General features: G+C 40.0%; 1 protein-coding gene across 1 annotated transcript; it reads left to right on the top strand.

The window, feature by feature from the left end:
• The first annotated feature begins 12,998 nt into the window (after nt 1-12,998).
• On the top strand, nt 12,999-13,955 carry LOC114623510 (olfactory receptor 5A1-like). The gene has a single exon (XM_028770183.1). It carries the CDS (start codon nt 12,999-13,001, stop codon nt 13,953-13,955), a length of 957 nt encoding a protein of 318 aa, XP_028626016.1.
• Nucleotides 13,956-18,060: the final 4,105 nt, after the last annotated feature.

Raw genomic sequence — 18,060 nt, 5'->3', positions numbered from 1 at the left:
CCCCCCCCCCACCCCCCAAATGTCAGGAGGAGCTCCCTTATATAGAGAGCGGGAAAGAGGAGGGACTGGGAATGGATAACTTAATTAGCTATGCCCCCCTTTAGATAACTCATTAGTATGTAAATCTCTCAAGGCAGAGGCCTGTTAGTCATGCCCGCCACCTGTGTCTTACATGACTGATGGTGTAGGTTAAATGGAGATTAGACCTCGTGTTAGGGCCCTGGGTTCTGGGAGCGTGGCCGAACACCTGCCATCCTGGGGTCTCAGGCCCATGCCAACCCAAGAACCAAGATAACCCTTCCACGGCCGACAATACACAGTTGTTGCAATCATGATTTTCAACAACTACAGATGTCTGCACTAGGTCTGCAGAAGAGTGGGCCAGTCAACAGCCATGAATGGATAAAGAAAATATTTTCTAAAAATACAGTCAGGGAAGAGAAGTACCCACTGATGTACCCACTGATGATGCCATCAGCCCCTGGTAGTTCCAATCCAATGGTCACACAGACAGGGCTTGACTGAATAGCTCACTACAAAACAAAGATTATGCATCTTGGAAAAGACTGGCAGGGACAAGTGGGGTTCTTAGGGGTGGGAGAGTAAGAAGAGAAGAGAGGATAGATAGTAACCAGAATGCATTATATATGTTATATGCATTTTACATATACAGATATACATAATTATATACATTATGTACATATATGAGACTGTCAAGGGACTGACTTACTAAAACAAAATGAAGAGTTCAATGAACTGCCTAGCTAATTCTCGAAAGAAGACACAGAAGTGGACAATACATATTTGTAAAATCATTTAATACCTCTAGTCATTAGGGAAACACAATTAAAATTTGCTTTGGGATTCCATCTCACCTTAGTCAGAATGGATATCATCAAAAAATCAAATCCCAACAGATTCTGGCAAAAATATGGAGAAAGAGAAATCTTTATTTACCATTGGTGGAAGTGTAAGCTGATACAGCACTACAGAGATCCATATGGTGGGTTCTTTAAAAACTAAATATGGAATTATCAAATATATGGTCCATCCATGCTACTCTTGGGGCATATTCTCAAAGAACTCAACATACACCAAGAATACTTGTACAACGTTTACTGTTACATTATTCACAGTAGCCAGGCAATAGAATCAGCCTAGGTGCCAACAAACAGTTGGATAGATAATGAAAATGTAGTGCATATACAAAATGGTAGAGAAAAATTAAGTGGTGACATTTGCAGGAAAGTGGGTCAAACTGAAGATAATTATGTGAAATAAGCCAGACCTCTGACAAATACTGTGAGTTATCTCTCATGCAAATTCTAGATTGTGAGTATGTGTGTGTGTCGACTAGAAGGGGAACCATGAAAGAGGAAGATGAAATCTTAGGGAATGATGGGAGAATTGAAATGCATGAGTCATGACAGTAAATAGGGGCAGAGAGATGAAAAGACCCCCTATAGAAAAGCTCTACTTCATGCCTGACGCCTGATGTTATGACACACAGTAAAATGCAGTGTTGAGCAATCAGTCCTAAATTATCTCAAAGAGAAACAGCACACACAGACTCAACTATTATCTGAGGGAGTGCTGAGAAGTAACAAGTGCCCTCTAGGAGAACCTAGAAGGAAAGAAAGACATAGCTAGTTGAGGAGGTCAAGACATACTATCCTGGGCTTGTCTGTATTTAAGCAGCACTACATATATTCAAGTCAAACCAGAAATTAGATAGTGATAAAGAAAACGTAGTATATGTATTCACAGTGGAGATTTTTAAATCCCCTCTCTCTCTCTCTCTCTCTCTCTCTCTCTCTCTCTCTCTCTCTCTCTCTCTGTGTGTGTGTGTGTGTATGTGTTTTGCAGGACCTTTGATCACAGTCTGAACCCCAACATTGTGCTATTTACTGGAAAAAAAAGGAAACCTGTTTCTAGTTGTGCTGTGGCTCAATTGTTAGCACACACATTTAATTCCTCTAGTTGAAATACAGACACGCCCTTAGTATATACCTTTAATCCCAAACAGCAAAGCTAAAGTTAGTTTGTAGAAGGAAGCAACCATATTTGAAAGGGATGTCTAATTGACTGTCAGGCAAAATGATGAATTAGGGAAAGTTTTGAAAGATAAGAGAGAGGAAAGAGAATCTACTTAAGAGTTCAGTGCAGAGAGAGAGGAAGAGAGATAAGGGAGGCAGTTTTTGTGGGAGAATTTTACAGAGACAGACTGAAGAAAGAGAACAAGTTAGACACAAGTGAAGACAAAATGAGCCAGAGAATGAGAAGGAACCAGAAGATTAGAACAGATTGCCAGAGTTACTTGGGGCAGAGCAAAAAGTCAGAGGACAAGAGAGAAGCCAAATTGAATCAGCCTGCTTGGAGAGGAGTTTGAGCCAGAACAGCTGAGTTGACCAGCCAGCAAGCATTCAGAAAGAGCTAGAAAGGGTCATCTGACTCAGCAGTAAGTCTCAGAAGTTGAAGGCTTTCTAGGCTTAGATAGGCTTGTGTGAAGGCTAGAAGCTTCTAGGACTAGGTATAGGTTAGCAGAAAGAAGCTGTGTGCCTCTAAGATGACAATTGGTTCAGGCAAATAAAAGATCCTTTTATGTGTGTGTTGTGCATGTTCATGGAGACCAAAAGAGGTTCTTATTCCTCCAGGAACTAGTATGACATGTACTTGTGAGCTGTTCATTGTGAGTGCTGGGAACTGAACTTGGTCTTTTGGAAAAGCAGCACATATTTGTAACTACTGGGGCATTGCTCCATCCCCACAATGGGGCTAACCACCTACAAAGAAGAAGGAAGTGATTTTCTTTTTAGAAAAAAAGAATGGATTTATAGATCATAGTATTCAGTGAAGAAATCCTGACCCACAAAAATTAATATTTCCTTTTTCTCTTATATATGGAACCTAGAACATGTATATGGTGCACACGCATGCATACACACACACACACACACACACACACATTGTATGAAAATATAAGAGGAATTATTTGGGAAGCGAAGGAGTTGGGTGGAGGAGGGAGGAACAGAATATGGGGAAGAGGAATGAATATAGTCAAACGTATGACATATTTGAACAAAAGTCACTATGAAATCTTTCACTTTTTTTTCAAAGATTTATTTATTTATTTTATGTATATGAGTACAGTGTTGCTCTCTTCAGACACACCAGAAGAGGGCATCAGATCCCATTACAGATGGTTGTGAGCCACCATGTGGTTTCTGGGGATTGAACTCAGGAACTCTAGAAGAGCAGTCAGTGCTCTTAACCACTGAGACATCTCTCCAGCCCCCGGAATCTATCACTTTATATAGTAAACATAAACAATTTTAAAAGGAATGACTGTGATAGACATGGTGGCAGGTGCCTAGCAGTTTGGAGGAGAGGCAGGTGATCTCTATGAGTTTGAGGTCAGCCTGGTCTACGTAATAAGTTCCAAGACTACCAAAGCTATGTAGAGAGAGCCTGTCTCAGAAAACAAACAAATAAAAAAAGAATAGTTGTGTTAACATACCTTGGTAACATGACAGGGAGTCAACAAGAAGTTCAAAAGAGCATATATGCAGTAGTGAATGTTATTGTTAATTAAGAGGCTGTGTTTAAAGTGTCTAAACTGTTATAACCACTAAAAACATTCTGACAGTTTGAGGAAGTTCATGGGATAAAGAAGAAAGTGTGAAGGCTTGTACTAGGAACTTCTTGCAGCAGAGATGATGAGGTTAGAGCATTGGACAGTGCCTTAGTTAGGGTTTTACTACTGTGAACAGACACCATGACTAAGGCAACTCTTATAAGGACAACATTTAATTGGGGCTGACTTACAGCTTCAGAGGTTCAGTCCGTTATCACCAAGGCAGGCGCATCAGAGCACCCGGGCTGGCATGGTACAAGAGGAGCTGAGAGTTCTACATCTTCATCTGAAGGCTTCGAGCAGAATACTAGCTTCCAGGCAGCTTGGATGAGAGTCTTAAAGCCCACACCCATAGTGACACACCTACTCCAAAAAGGCCATACCTATTCAAGCAGGGCCACAGTTTCCAATAATGTCATTCCCTGGTCCAAGAATATACAACCCATCACAGAAGGGTATAAAGCATTAGACATCATGACTTTTTTTTTTAAAGGGCTTAGTGAGATATACTCAACAGAAAAAGAGCATTCTGGCAGATAGACATCTTGACATCTGAATTCTTAGCAGCAAACAGTTTCCCATTATGGTAAAATCAGAGATGGTTCTCCCTGGGACATCCTGTATCTGAGATGGTGCAATTTTCAGATGGTGGAGGCAGAGACTAAGGCCATAAGTGCACAGCCAGGAAATTCTGAGAGGTGTCAGTCTGGAGACAATGGGCTTGTTTATGTGGTTCCTTCCCAACCTACCTGGCAGTATTCTCTATCATAGAGGACATTCAATCATACAAGGCTAAAACGTGTACAATAAAATAAAATAGTTTCAGAGAGGAAAGTCAACTTACAAATATTTCCTGTGTGGCAGACTTTGCAATTTGGTCTTGAAGAGAGGAAAGAAATCACACTTAGCCAACTTAGCTGATCTCCAAGTATACTGATGATCAATATGAAAGGAATGACATCTTCAGGTTACAATAAAGTATGTAGGGAACACACAGAGAGAAACTGTATTTTGATGGTGGCTGCTGTTATCCTTCTCTTTTTCTCTGTTCCATCCAGTAGAAAGAATTTCATGGTTGTTTGGGGCTGGTAACTTGGCCTACTGAATATAAGCACTTACTGCACAAGCATGAAGACATGAGTTCTTATCCTAGCACCCCTGTATATATGCTGGGTGTGCCCACATGGTGCACAGTGCTGTAGAGGGTAGAGACAGGAGGAGGGCTAGCTAGGTATTGCTACATAAATGATTAGGTCAGTGAGAAACCCTGTCTCAATGGAACTACATGGAAAATGATAGAGCAGGAATTTGAATATGAGGCCTTTGTGCACACACACCTGCATACACAACACACACATGTACCACACACACACACACACACACAAGGTAATGACTCACTTTTGTATTTTCAGTGCTAATTAAGGACTCTATAAAGTAAGCAGATGCTTGAAGCATACATGTGTCATTTCTCCTTTCTCCCTGCTAGTCTTTTCAAACCATTCATCACCATGCCAACATAAATGCCTTCCATTAGCCTGGGTCTTTATGGCTTTCTATAGACAAGGCCTTTCCCACCATCTGGGCTCCAGCTGGGCAGGCCTCTCCATGGACATCCATCAATGCTTTCTTCCTATTGTTGTTGTTGCTTCTTAAAATTGAACCCCTCTAGCAAATGTCACTGCTAAAGTCAAGCAAGTTGGGGGCAGTTATACTTTTCCAGAGACACATCGTGTTCAGCTCTATTTTAAGGGACAAGCCAGTGTTGCAATGCCAAGTGGGCACTGGATGCGTGATCTCCAGGAGCCACATGCTTGCTGTGTTCCCAGTCTCCAAAAGACTCCTTAAAGAAAAGTTCATCAGGCTCTGGGATGGCTCAGTTGGTAAAGTGCCCAATGCAGAAGTATGAAGACCCGAGTTCAGATTCCCCAGCACCTACATAAAAGATGAGCACAGTCACAGGAGAGACAGGGAAATTGCCAGGGCTCACTGGGTTATCAACCTAGCCAATCAGTGAGCTCTGGGTTTGAGCCCTGTCTCAAATGATTAGGTGGAGGACAATAGTGGAAGACTTTCAACCTCAACCTCTGGTCTCCACACATATGTGCACATGCACCTTCGAACACACATACACCACATACTCATATGCATTATTCTACACACACAAAAAGAAAACTTGTGGATGGTCTGTGAGTGAAACATTCCTTAGCATTGTGGTTTTCCAGAAGAGGTTCTTTACCTCCCTCCATTGTGAGCAGAATCAAAGGGTCAGAGTCTAATTGGAGAACAGATAATAAGAACACCATGTGTGGTGCCACAGATGCCTGGCAGGTGTGGTTTATCACTCTTTGCTTGGTTTTCCCACAATTGCTTACAGTACTGTTCTAGGTCTGAAACTATTTCAGAGGCTTTTCTCACCCTTCCCCTGAATCCAGAAAAATATATAGATGAATTTTATGTTATTTTCTGCAAGTTGAGATAGGCAAGGCTCCGAGGAAAAGTCTAACAGACTATGGACATCTCCTCTGTGTGGCTGTTCCAAGTCCTTGTCTGATTCTGTGTTCTGTTCTTGCTGGTGCCTGTTCTCAGGCTGCCATCTTCTTACATATCCAGTCACAGAAAGTCTGGCTCTGCCAGTGCCAGGGTATGACCTAATGAGCAGTCTGGGCTGATCTTGCCTAAAAGCTTCTCTGTGACTCCTGCCTTTTTCTCCAAGTTTGCTCAGTTTTGACAATCTGCACCTACTACCAACTGTACTTACTTTTCCTTTTTTAAAAAAGCTTATGTGTATGCGTGTTTGCCATGTGTGTATAGATTCCTGCAAAGGCCAGAAGAAGGCATTTTTTCCCTGGAATTGGAGTTACTGGCAGTTGTGAGCTTCCTGATGTGGATGCTGGAAATCAAACTCTGGTCTTCTGGAAGAGCAGCAAACACTCTTAATTACAAAGATATCACTGTAGCCCTTCCAATTTCTTCTCTTCTTGCTTAACTTACCTATCAATTTCTTTAGTACTCAGCTTTACTCAAATATCACCTGAACCCATTGCCGCACATTCTTAAAGCATCAGTAAGTACTGAGGGTTCAGTGGATGTTTTACAGCCAATCACAAGCAAAAGCCAAATGAAACGACAAACGAATGTTTTTTAGTAAAGAACAATAAGGAATTATGAGAGAGCAGGGAGGCAAAAACACCACTTATAAAATCATGGCAGTTTGTGAACAATCAAATTAAAAAAAATCTTTGACCTCCTCAAACAACTGCCTGGAGGAAAATGGCATGAGAAAAGATTGCCTTGACAATGGTTCAAATAAGAAAGAAAACAAACAGGGGGTGAGGGGAATCTTTTTCTGAAGGGGGAAGACGAAGACAGGCTGGAACTATAAACATTACAGTCTTCTCCCACCCTTCCATGCATATTTCAATCTGCAGTAAGACCAGAAATTTGTTTTGGTTTTGTTGTGGTTTTGTTTTTCCTAGAAAAGATTTAATTACATAGAAACTATCACTTAACCATGATCATCTATTCTTTAATGTCAAGCTTGAAAGAGTCCCCAAAAATTTAGGCAGAGGGCCAAGAGCTGGGGATCTGTTTGGGTGTATAGTATGAGATACTGGCCCAAGTGAGGGGAAGCTGGCGGGGCTGTGGGGGAGAAGCAAAGTTTCAACAGTCTTTTCCCATCTTCATGGAAGTGTAAGAGCTGCCAACACATACAAGATGAGGTGCACATCCATGGAAGAAGCCATGGTGTCCTGTGGGTTTACACAATGACCACTTACTTCTCTCCCAGCATGCTTCTCCCTGCAGCGCTCAAACACACTCAAATCTTTTACAGCTAGATTTCAAAACCAAAACACATGCACGAGGGAAATCCTGCTCTGGTCAAAAGTCTACTCTTCTTTTAAAAGCCCTACTTGTGGATTTTTTTTTGTAAGCTATTTTTTTCTGTTGCTATCTGTCTTTATGAGGCAGTGCAGGGCAGAGGATCAAGCCTGGCCTTTTGATAACTGGAAGGATTTTGTTGCAGTCTGTGCTCTGCCAAGAGATGTTTGTGTGACGGTAGGCAAGCAACTTCTACAAAATTCCATTTTCTCATGTGAAAATACACTGCAGATGTCTTTCCTTTGAGGGTTCTTCAAGGATGTTATGAAGTAAACTGTGAGAAGCTGTTTGCTGTCCCTGCAATGAAAATGTTAGTAGCTTTCTGTCCTCTCCTCTTTATTTTAGTGAATTGGAACCCTGGGATTTAAAAAAATCATAAATCAATTAATTCAGACTCTTGAATGATAGAATGATGACTCTCTTCATTATAGCTATACTCATCTAGTGATGAGGAATCTCTTCTCTCTCTCTCCCTCTCTCCTTTCTTCTTCTTCTTCTTCTTCTCCTTCTCCTTCTCCTTCTCCTTCTCCTTCTTCCTCCTCCTCCTCCTTCTCCTCCTCCTTCCTCTCTCTCTCTCTCTCTCTCTCTCTCTCTCTCTCTCTCTCTCTCTCTCTCTCTCCTTTTCTGAGGTTTGCACTAATTTACTCCTAGTTCTAACCCTTAAGTAATTTAAGCAAGTTGTAGAAAGCACCCACTGTCCTACAAAGTTAACTGTTACTATAGGGAGCTGCTGCCCATTTTAGAGCTAAACTAGAATTGTGTTTAGTGACTCCAGGGAGCTCAAGTCAGAGCCAGATGGGGGACTGGGAATATAAAAAAAGCACAGTGAGTTGCTGATACCAACTCTATTCAGACAATACTGGCATCCTTTGTGCTCCTGAGCCCAGCTGCACTGCCCATTAGGACTCTTGGGGATGTATCACTACCTAGAAAGACTCATCAGCACCTGGATAAAGCGGGATTTCCATTAAATACCCCCACTCCAAATCCTTTTCTTTGCAGTCAATTTAACATGGCTACATCCAAACCTTACTTATGGTGTCCACTATGACCTGTTTTCCAGTTTCTGACAGGAATGGGCTTTGTTCTCTCTCTCTCTCTCTCTCTCTCTCTCTCTCTCTCTCTCTCTCTCTCTCTCTCTCTCTCTCTTTCTGAGTGTCTGGCCTTAGCCCACTGAGTGAAATGCAGAGTTGGAGGTCTTCCAGGTGAGTCTGCCTCTCCTCCATTCCTTGAACTTGTTACCTGTGAATCTTTGCATCACAGAATGAGTGAGTAGGAGAGAAAGATGGGACAGAAAAGATCTTTGGAACTTTGACCTCACTGTTCTGAGTTTAGTGAGGGCAACTGTATCTTACCTATTTCAGATTTTAGAATTTGGAGATTGTTTCCTTGAAAGATATCTACTGTTTACAATTTGAAATGGAAGAAAAATGAACTAAGCAAATACTGATCTACGTTAATCATTTCGTTTCATCTTCAGAAGAGGAGAAGATTAGCATTCAGAGGAGGAAATATGCTTTGCAAAGGTTACACAGTAAAATGCAGTGAAACAATAATACCAGAATCAGTATTCAAGCTAGTGCTTTTTATGTTGCTATAGACTCTCGGGGATGTGCACACAGAGGTATGTCTGCAGAGTCAAAGGTCTCTGTGTCTCTCATTGAAATGCCAGGCTTAAGGGCTATTTCCAAAGCATAAGATATGGTTTCTTTTACCTCCAGTACTAGTCAACAATATTAACATTCTATCTTTTGGCTTTTAGTTTTATTATCATAATAGGGAAAATCTAAGCTAGCTGATTTCCAGCTATGATATTTTATTAGTTAAATAGTTTAAATATATTCTAGTATTTTTTGAGCATCCATGTAGTACTGAAACAGGGCAAATCAGATGGTCATGGGAATAGAATAAATTTCTAGGGCTTGTGTGGTAGCTTTTATTCAGCCATTGAACAAAATATCTACTGGGCATCTGTAAAAATCCAAGCACTCTGATAAATGATGGAAGGAAAGTGATTCAAGTAAACACTCTTTTCTTTGCCAGTCTTTCTGCTCCATTCACCACACAATACAGAACCCACTGAACTACATTTGCACACTTCATGCCAAGATGAGTCCTGAGACATCATTTATTTGGAATGAACCGATAAGAGATCTATTCCTTTTTATTTTGACATGTTAAGTTGGTTGTTAAAGTTAATCTCCCTGCCAAAATTGAGGACAAGAAAACTCTTTACAGTTATTTTTAGTTTCTGGTTTTGTCTAGTGACATTGGCTGTATGAAAGATCACACCTGCTGCAGTTGTAGCTGTGATCAAGTACCACCAAGTGCTCACATTTACAGATTGGTTTAGGCATCAGTAACAACAATACACTTGGGAGTCAGAGAATTAGAAGCTTAAATGTTGACTCAACAACTTAATAATTTCTTGTTCTTCCATAATCTCAATACATTTTTATCAGTAATAGCTACTTTTAAAAATTATAAATCAATGCAGTTCAGGTTTACTAGGTGCAAAGAACTTGAGTATTGTGCCATCTCATAGACAATTAAGGAGAAGTAATGGATCTAACAAAAATACAAAGTATGTGAAATGTGAATGAACCAGTATGATGATAAAAGATTATTGGTAACATGAGAAGAAGTGTTGTTGTAACTATCCCTGCCCTGCACAAGCACACACAGCCACACAGGCACAGCCACACAGACATAGCCACATAGCCACAGACAGACAGACATAGCCACAGCCACAAACAAACACACACACACACACACACACACACACACACACACACACACACAGTCTGTAGTTACAGCTGAGAATCAGACCATGTAGAGATGGGATGATCTTGGTTAGGATCCTGGTAGAGCTGATCCCTGGTAAGATAATGAAGTTATTTCCTTTTCTCTCCAATCTGTCTACATAGGAATTATATAAACATAATTACATATAATTCTAATTATATAGTTAGTGATTAGCTTTCACCATATTCTAAAAATGTAAGGTTAGAAATCATGGTCTGGGTGAAATAGAAAAGAATCATATGCATTTGGATAAAATATACCTTTGAAGATCACAACGAATGTGCTAAAGATGGGTAGGCTTTGTTTGCCAGGGGCTTTGCCCCCGTGTGCTTTCTCTTTCTACGGGAAAAATCTTAAGGAAGCCTTAGTTTGTAAATCTGCGTGTCTTGAACTAAACTATCATGAGCTCTCTCTGAACTTTAAAACAACATTTGGTCTTCTTTCTCCATTCCCTTTGATGCCCAACCATCCTCCTTATCACTTTTGTAAGTCTGTTACAGTGAATTACCCTGCTTACATCACAAGTATTTTAGTTGTGTATTTACCAGCTAATCACCTGCTTACAGTAAGAAACCAGAATGTTTAGGAAAAAAAAAAAGAGAGAAAGATAAAACAATATTCATGCCCACAGGGAGAAGGTCAAACCCTTCAACATGATATTTATCCACTAGATATTTAGTAAATACACACTGTGTGCTAGGTTTTTAAGTGCTTGGGGTATTTAGTTAACAAAGAGAAAAATATTCTAAAAATAGTTTTCTTTGTTATGCTTCTGTTCTAGTGAAGGACAGAAAAGTTAAGAAACAAATTGAAGCTATGCAGCATTGTAAGGAGATCACTTCTGTCTGAAAATAAAGTCTTAGCAATGGATCGAGCCATGTAAATGGATTAGAAGTCTGAAAGTGGAGAGAAGGTTGAAATTAAATATGAATGTACACATGTATGTAATGATATACAGTTTATATAATTACATGTGTGTATATATGTGTATGTTCTGTGTGTTTGAAACAAACATTTATCTTTTTCACCTAAGCTTTCAAAGATCTTTCACAAATTGTCTCTCCATCTCTGGCGTTCAGAACTTACCTTCTGTGTCTTCTACTTCCCTCCCTGTGCTCTGGTCATTTTCTACCCCTCAAGTACTCAGCTTGCTCCCCTTTATTTGGGCAAATGTTCCCCTCCTGTTTAAAACTAAGATAGCAGAGCCAGTCTCCGGAGCCTCTCACACAGTATCTTCCCATACTGGGACTCCTTTAATTATCTTTACAATTTTCTGTGCAGATTTTTTTTTTTTAAAACCACTACCTACTATCTATAGACTCCAGGCGGAGTGTATAAATGTTTCTTCAACAGCACAGTGTCATGCTGTACTAATCATCACCTGTTTTTCTGTCTGTACTATACATTTTGCTGAGTGTTCAATACTTAATAATGTGTTATTAATATCCACAGCATTGGCATCTAGCTCTAGCAAGCACAGAGTATGAGATTTGTGCAGGAAAAACATTAAAATTTCACATGCTTAAACATTTTTTTCACCCTCTGGTTTGCTCAGCATTTTCCCAAATTTTGTTTCTATGTACTTAATGCTAGTAAGATGAAAGGGAGGGAACAAGAAAGAGGGGGAGAGAAACAGAAAGAGTTGGGGTTGGAAATATAGAAATTACTTCATCCCATGAAACCTGGTTATAAGTATAATGATAAAACTGCAATGGGAATCTTAGTTTTCTCCAATGAAGACTCACTAGGTATATAAATCACACTTAAGGGAGAGTCTTATGCCCCCAATAGATATTACTGGATTTGTGTGTGTGTGTGAATTTTGTCTTTGTACGTTTCTTGATCTTTTTATTGTTCTTTTAACTGTGTGTTATTTATTTAAATTACTTAAATTATTTAATCATTTAGTTATTTTCTTGCCTACCTTTTCTAAAGAAAGAGAACAAGAAGATGTAGAGTTGCATGGGTGAGGATGTGGGGAGGATTGGGAGGAGATGGGGAGGGGAAGCCATTATCAGAATATATAGCATAGATTTCCAGTTAAGATAAGACAAAACTAAGAAACACAAAATTACCACTGCAAGCATTTTTAGTTATGATATATTTCTTTTCTTTAAAAGGAAAAAAGAGCTGGAGTGATTGCTCAGCGCTTAGGAGCACTGTCCCTTCTTCCAGAGATTCTGAGTTAAATTCCCAGCAACCACATGGTGACTCACAGCCATCTATAAGGGGATCTGATGCCCTCTTCTGGCCTGTGGATATATATGCAGTAGAGCACTCATACATTAAATAAAAACTTTTAAAAAAGAAAATAATACATGTTTACATTTAAGTGATTTAATAGTATAGTGGAACATTTGGATCAACTTAAAAAGAAAGGCGGAGATTGTTAGTCCAAATGCCACTTATAAGTTACTCCATTATTATTGTGATCACAATACTTCAAAGGCTATTATCTTGATATGTTTTTACACTAACAAGTTCATCAGATAAGTATGATAATGACCTTCACACGTTATGGAGGGGAATGCTGCACCAGACATAGGATGTTCATCTTTTGGGATGTCTTCTGGTTGTAGGAATCTCCTATTCTTTGACAAAGCAGAAGAGTTTCTTCACTTGGGTTTTTGTTGCTCCCAGGAATCTACCTCTGGGCCTTTGAAGATGCTGTAGCTGATAGATGGCTATGGGAAGAAACATTAGCATGGTGACTAATTTCATCCTTTTGGGATTTTTAGAGTGTCCTCAGCTGCAGATTGTCCTCTTTGTGTTGTTTCTGGGGATCTACCTGGTGACCCTGGCTGGAAACTTGGGCCTCATTGTCCTGATCAGAATGGACTCACACCTCCACACGCCTATGTACTTCTTCCTTAGTAATCTGTCCTTTGTTGATGTCTCATACACCTCCTCTATAGCCCCTAAGATGCTCTGCGATTTCTTTAGGGAGCAGAAGTCCATTTCCTTTATAGGCTGTGCTATACAGCTTTTCTTCTTTGTTGGAATGGGAAGTACTGAGTGCTGTCTCCTGGCAGCCATGGCATATGACAGATATGCTGCTATCTCCAACCCTCTGCTCTATCCATCCCTCATGTCACCCACGATCTGTGTGGGGATGGTCATCACAGTATACACAGGAGGGTTCCTCACTGGCTTGATCCAAACCAGCTCCATATTCCAGCTTCATTTTTGTGGGTCTCGGGTCATTAATCATTTTTTCTGTGACCTGCCACCCCTGATGTCCTTGTCTTGCTCTAGCACATTTTTTAGCCAAGTAGTGAACTTTCTGGTTGTGTGTGTGGTTGGTGGGGCATCAGCACTGGTTGTCTTGGTCTCCTATGGCTACATCATTGCTGCCATCATGAAGATTCATTCAACCCATGGGCAGATGAAAGCTTTCAATACCTGTGCCTCTCATCTGACTACAGTGATCCTTTTCTATGGCTCTGGTCTCTTCTCATACCTCCATTCTACTGGTGGATACTCACAGGACAAAAATAAGGTGGTGTCCATGTTCTATGGTGCAGTGATCCCCATGTTGAACCCTATCATCTATAGCCTAAGAAACAAAGAGATCAAAGAAGCACTGAAGAATCTCAAGACGAGGAAGAAGCAGATGTCCTGTCTCCATGCTATGTAATTCCTTAGTTTAAAAAAAAAACCTTAAGCCTTTTGTTAAATGTAAATAATAAAATAATAATGTAGTTCAGAAAACAATAGTAAGTTAAAGAAGCTATTTCAAGCAAGGCCTCTTACCTGCTCTTCAACAAACACATCTACCAGACAATTGTGCATAATGGATATTTATTTTCTTCACTTTCCTGTTATAGGGTGGTGTTTGATTTTAAGTTTGGTCACTTGTAAGGTAAAATACATATGTCTTTGATGGTATTTGTCTATTATAGGCTACCAGGTGCTAAATTCAAGATACCATGTCTTAGGAACATGAGTCAAAGCCTAGTAATAGGGACATGTCATTCATTGATGTCTTCATTACAATAAAGCATGATTCTTGCTAGTTCTCTTACCTCTTGGGATATATTGTCTGTCCCCTTGTCTTGGATTACTACCTGTCCAGGGTTGGTGCTAACTAGAAATATTAACTTTGGATTAGGAACCCAAAAGTCCCCACACACATGATTTCATTAATGATGATTCAGAAGCAGGAAAGTAAGAGGGCACCTGTAAACTATGTTTATGAAGAGTAGAGGATAACAGTGTGCAGTCATAAAGTTCACGGAGGCCAGATACAAGGAGCCAAGACCACAGACATTTATATCTGCTAGGTCATGATGAGGAGAAAGCAAAGATAGAGCACATGAGAGGCCCTACACTCAGGATTCCAACTCTCAGTCCAGGGGTTACTTGTAGCCAAAGACAGTAATCAATGTGACCCGGTGCGAAACTGCAAACTTACTTAAACATTATCAAATATTTTTGGAAAAAAAATTAAAAACTCAATTGTGTTCTCAGTCGTGAATTTTGTAGATGGCACCATGTTACAATATCAAAAGTTTGGATGCATATGAAAATTGAATGGCATGAGGTCCAGGCCTGAAATCTCCTTCATGACTATGTATGACCAGCTGGAAGAGACAAACTTCCATGAGTCACTCTGATTTCTTATCTGTTCACTAGATCAGGTTACACTCTTGACCATATATGGCTTCTAGTGTGTGTCTTGTCTGCAGTCTCCCTAAACCTTGATATCAGCCTTTCCTACTGCTAGCCTGGCCTCGATTTCCATGCATTCTCTAAGAAGTGTCATCACTCTTGTCACAGTGTCCTCATTCCAGAGCATGATCTGAGAAGAGGACATCTACATCAGAGAGTTTGCTGGAGAATGGAATATGTCACTCAAATTGTCTTTAACTGTATTTTCCAAGATAATTCCAGAGTAAATGGTAAATGAAGTCTTGTTTCTTTAGTGGTTATATATATATATATATATATTAGCCATGCTAAGTTACGACATGCAACTGTGAATCATATCATCCAATTTATCAATATTGTGATTTACTACTCTTGCATTTCACAGTGTTCTCATTTAATAATTCCTACGGCTAGCTGAATTATTGGCAATTTCTATGGGAGGAGATGATTTAGTCAGGATAGTCTCCTCTTAGTCAAGCCTTTCTTGATCCTACAGTTCTACAGACCAGGCAGTCACTACAGAAATGTGTCCTTAGGTAAAATACTATAGGAACCATCTATCTCCATCTGACATTATATTTTTTCTGACTACCTTTTCCTAAGCTGTTAGCATCCATGTCTAAGCCCTTCTTTGCTGTTCTTCCAAAGGACTGGGCATATCCTTCCACAAACTATTATGCATAATAAGTATCTGTTTAACAAACAAATAAATCTAAGTTTACCTGGTAGGTAATTTAGAGATGTAAAACCAAAGGAAGGGGACAAATGCTTACTGGAAGCTTATGATGTACCAGCATTATTTTAAAAGTCTCAATTCTATAACATATACACAAATACCTTTGTTAAAAATTCAGGATAGGCTAGATGGCTCAGGTGTTACCAGTGCTTGCTGCTTTTGCAGAGAATCCAAGTAGAGAGTATCATGGAAGTTGTTAGAAGATAGGAAGGGAAGAGGGAAAGATAGATGAAGGGAGTTAGATAAATAAGTCACATAGAAGGATGTGCTACTTCTTTACAGCATGTGTGAGTTACTCTCTTTTATTGAATGCCCTCAAAAACAAAGCAATGATATATTTTGAAAAGACAAAATGTTAATACCCTGTTTTATGTCTATGCATCAGATTAACATAAAGTATCTCATAAAATCCATAGTTACTATGTGCCAATTAAAACATGAAGACAACTAAATGACAGGAGTTCAGAACAAATCAGTGATTACTTAGATGTAGTATTCATTGAGCAATATTACAATATACAACATAGTGTCCTAGCCTTGACTTTCAACATTCTTTCCCAGAGTTTCAGATGCCTATCACCTCCCTGAGCCGACCTTTGAAAAGTTAGATCACAGATGTTGGCCCCATCATTGAACAGTCTTTCATGGATCCTCTCACAGATGTTGGTCATACCTTTGGACAGTCTGTTTGTGGATGTTGTTCATTGTGAATGTTGGCCCCCAACTCTGACTGTCCTCCTTTAACATCATGTCACAGAGATTGATTCCATCAGTCAGAAAACATTCGCTGGCCTAAGTCACACCTTGACATTGGTCACACCAACAGGGGTTCTGAACACTGTTCTTACTCTGTGATCCCTTGCACGGGCTCACAGATTTGGGCCTTGTCTTCACCATCACCTTGAAAATGCTGACCTTGCCCCTAGGCAGCTGCCTGGTGCTTGGCATGCTGATGCTTCGAAGCTGAATCTGTTACCCTGCAGACCCAAGTTTCCTCCTCAACGAACACAGACACCAATGTAGTTCTGGTGGAAAGTTTCTTCCTATGGTCTAGAGTAATTCTATTAGCTACAATTTAACTTATAACTGCCAAAACTTGTTCTAGGTTTCCTGAGTATGGTTTACAGATAGTCTGAGGCTGCCAAGCTATGACTAAGCATGGCTCTTTTTAAAATGGTATCTTGCCCTATGGTAGAGGACTGAGTAGACAGGGATTCATAGTCTTTTCTACTATTGATTGCAACCTTTCGCTCTGTTCTTTTCTCTTTAAAATGCCTGTTAATAGGGAATGTGCCAATGCCCTCTGTCTTAGGTCTGGTTACTCTTATTAGGAGAAGAGGGCTAGCTTCCTAGACCAGGCAAATTCATCCAAACTGGGCTCTTCATATTCTGTTTTGTAAGAATTTCTTTTGTTTTGTACTTTACTTTGCTATTAAACTAGAGATTCCTGCTCATTACCTCTTCATGATAGCTGCCACCCAACTCTCCGAAGTATATGTACTAGAGGTGCTGGCATGACATTTGCTATCTTCTGGAAATTGGTCTAATTTTTTTATTAAACATTTTTTCTTTCATTTTTAACTAGTCACTTTTTTACAGATTTATTTAGTATTTAATACAGCTTCCTGCCTGCGTGTATGCCTGCAAGCCAGAAAAGTGCACCAGATCTCATTACAGATGGTTGTGAGCCACCATGTGTTTGCTGGGAATTGAACCCAAGACCTCTGGAAGAGCAGTCAGTGCTCTTAAGCTCTGAGTCATCTCTCTAGCCCTCTAGTTTTTGATATGATTACACAGAAGCATTTCCTCTTGGCTTTCTTATTCTACCCTCCATAGAAAAGGAATTGCAAACCCACCAGGTTCTTCTTTTAGTAGAGAAACAGTCTTGGTGGGAAAAATCTCCCTTGGAGGAAGGAGTGGACCAGGAAGTCCCAGAACATGAAGTTAGGACTCGGTCATTGAGAAGAGAAAATATCGCTATTTCATTGTTACATCATCCATATTCTTGATTGGAGTTTAATCCACAGACTGCAGAAGTCCTAGCTCCCTGCTTCGTGTACTAGGTTTCAGATGGGCCTCTTAGATTCCTGCAAACCACATAAAATGGCCCATGTAACCATCCCAGGTGGTTGATGAAATACAGGGATTGGAAACATATGATCCTGTTCCAAGACTATACAGGATAAACGTTACACATGAGTCAGAAGCTTGTACGTAGTTAACCAGATATGGCTTCTGGCTTGTTAAAGGAAGTGAAAGTGCCCTTTAGCATCCCGGATTCACACCTTTTTGGGGGAAGAATTGCTTCTCTGTGCTTGAGGCCAAAGGTTGGTTAGTGTGTAACCCCAGGCATTTA

The sequence above is a fragment of the Grammomys surdaster genome, unplaced genomic scaffold (genome assembly GCF_004785775.1).
Source record: "Grammomys surdaster isolate TR1022 unplaced genomic scaffold, NIH_TR_1.0 198, whole genome shotgun sequence".
NCBI classification, from domain to species: domain Eukaryota; kingdom Metazoa; phylum Chordata; class Mammalia; order Rodentia; family Muridae; genus Grammomys; species Grammomys surdaster.
This window is presented reverse-complemented; position numbering and strand designations above follow the sequence as displayed.

Bases quoted from the DNA above. Each gene is read 5' to 3' on its own strand.
- LOC114623510 (XM_028770183.1), top strand. From the start codon at position 12,999: ATGGCTATGGGAAGAAACATTAGCATGGTGACTAATTTCATCCTTTTG.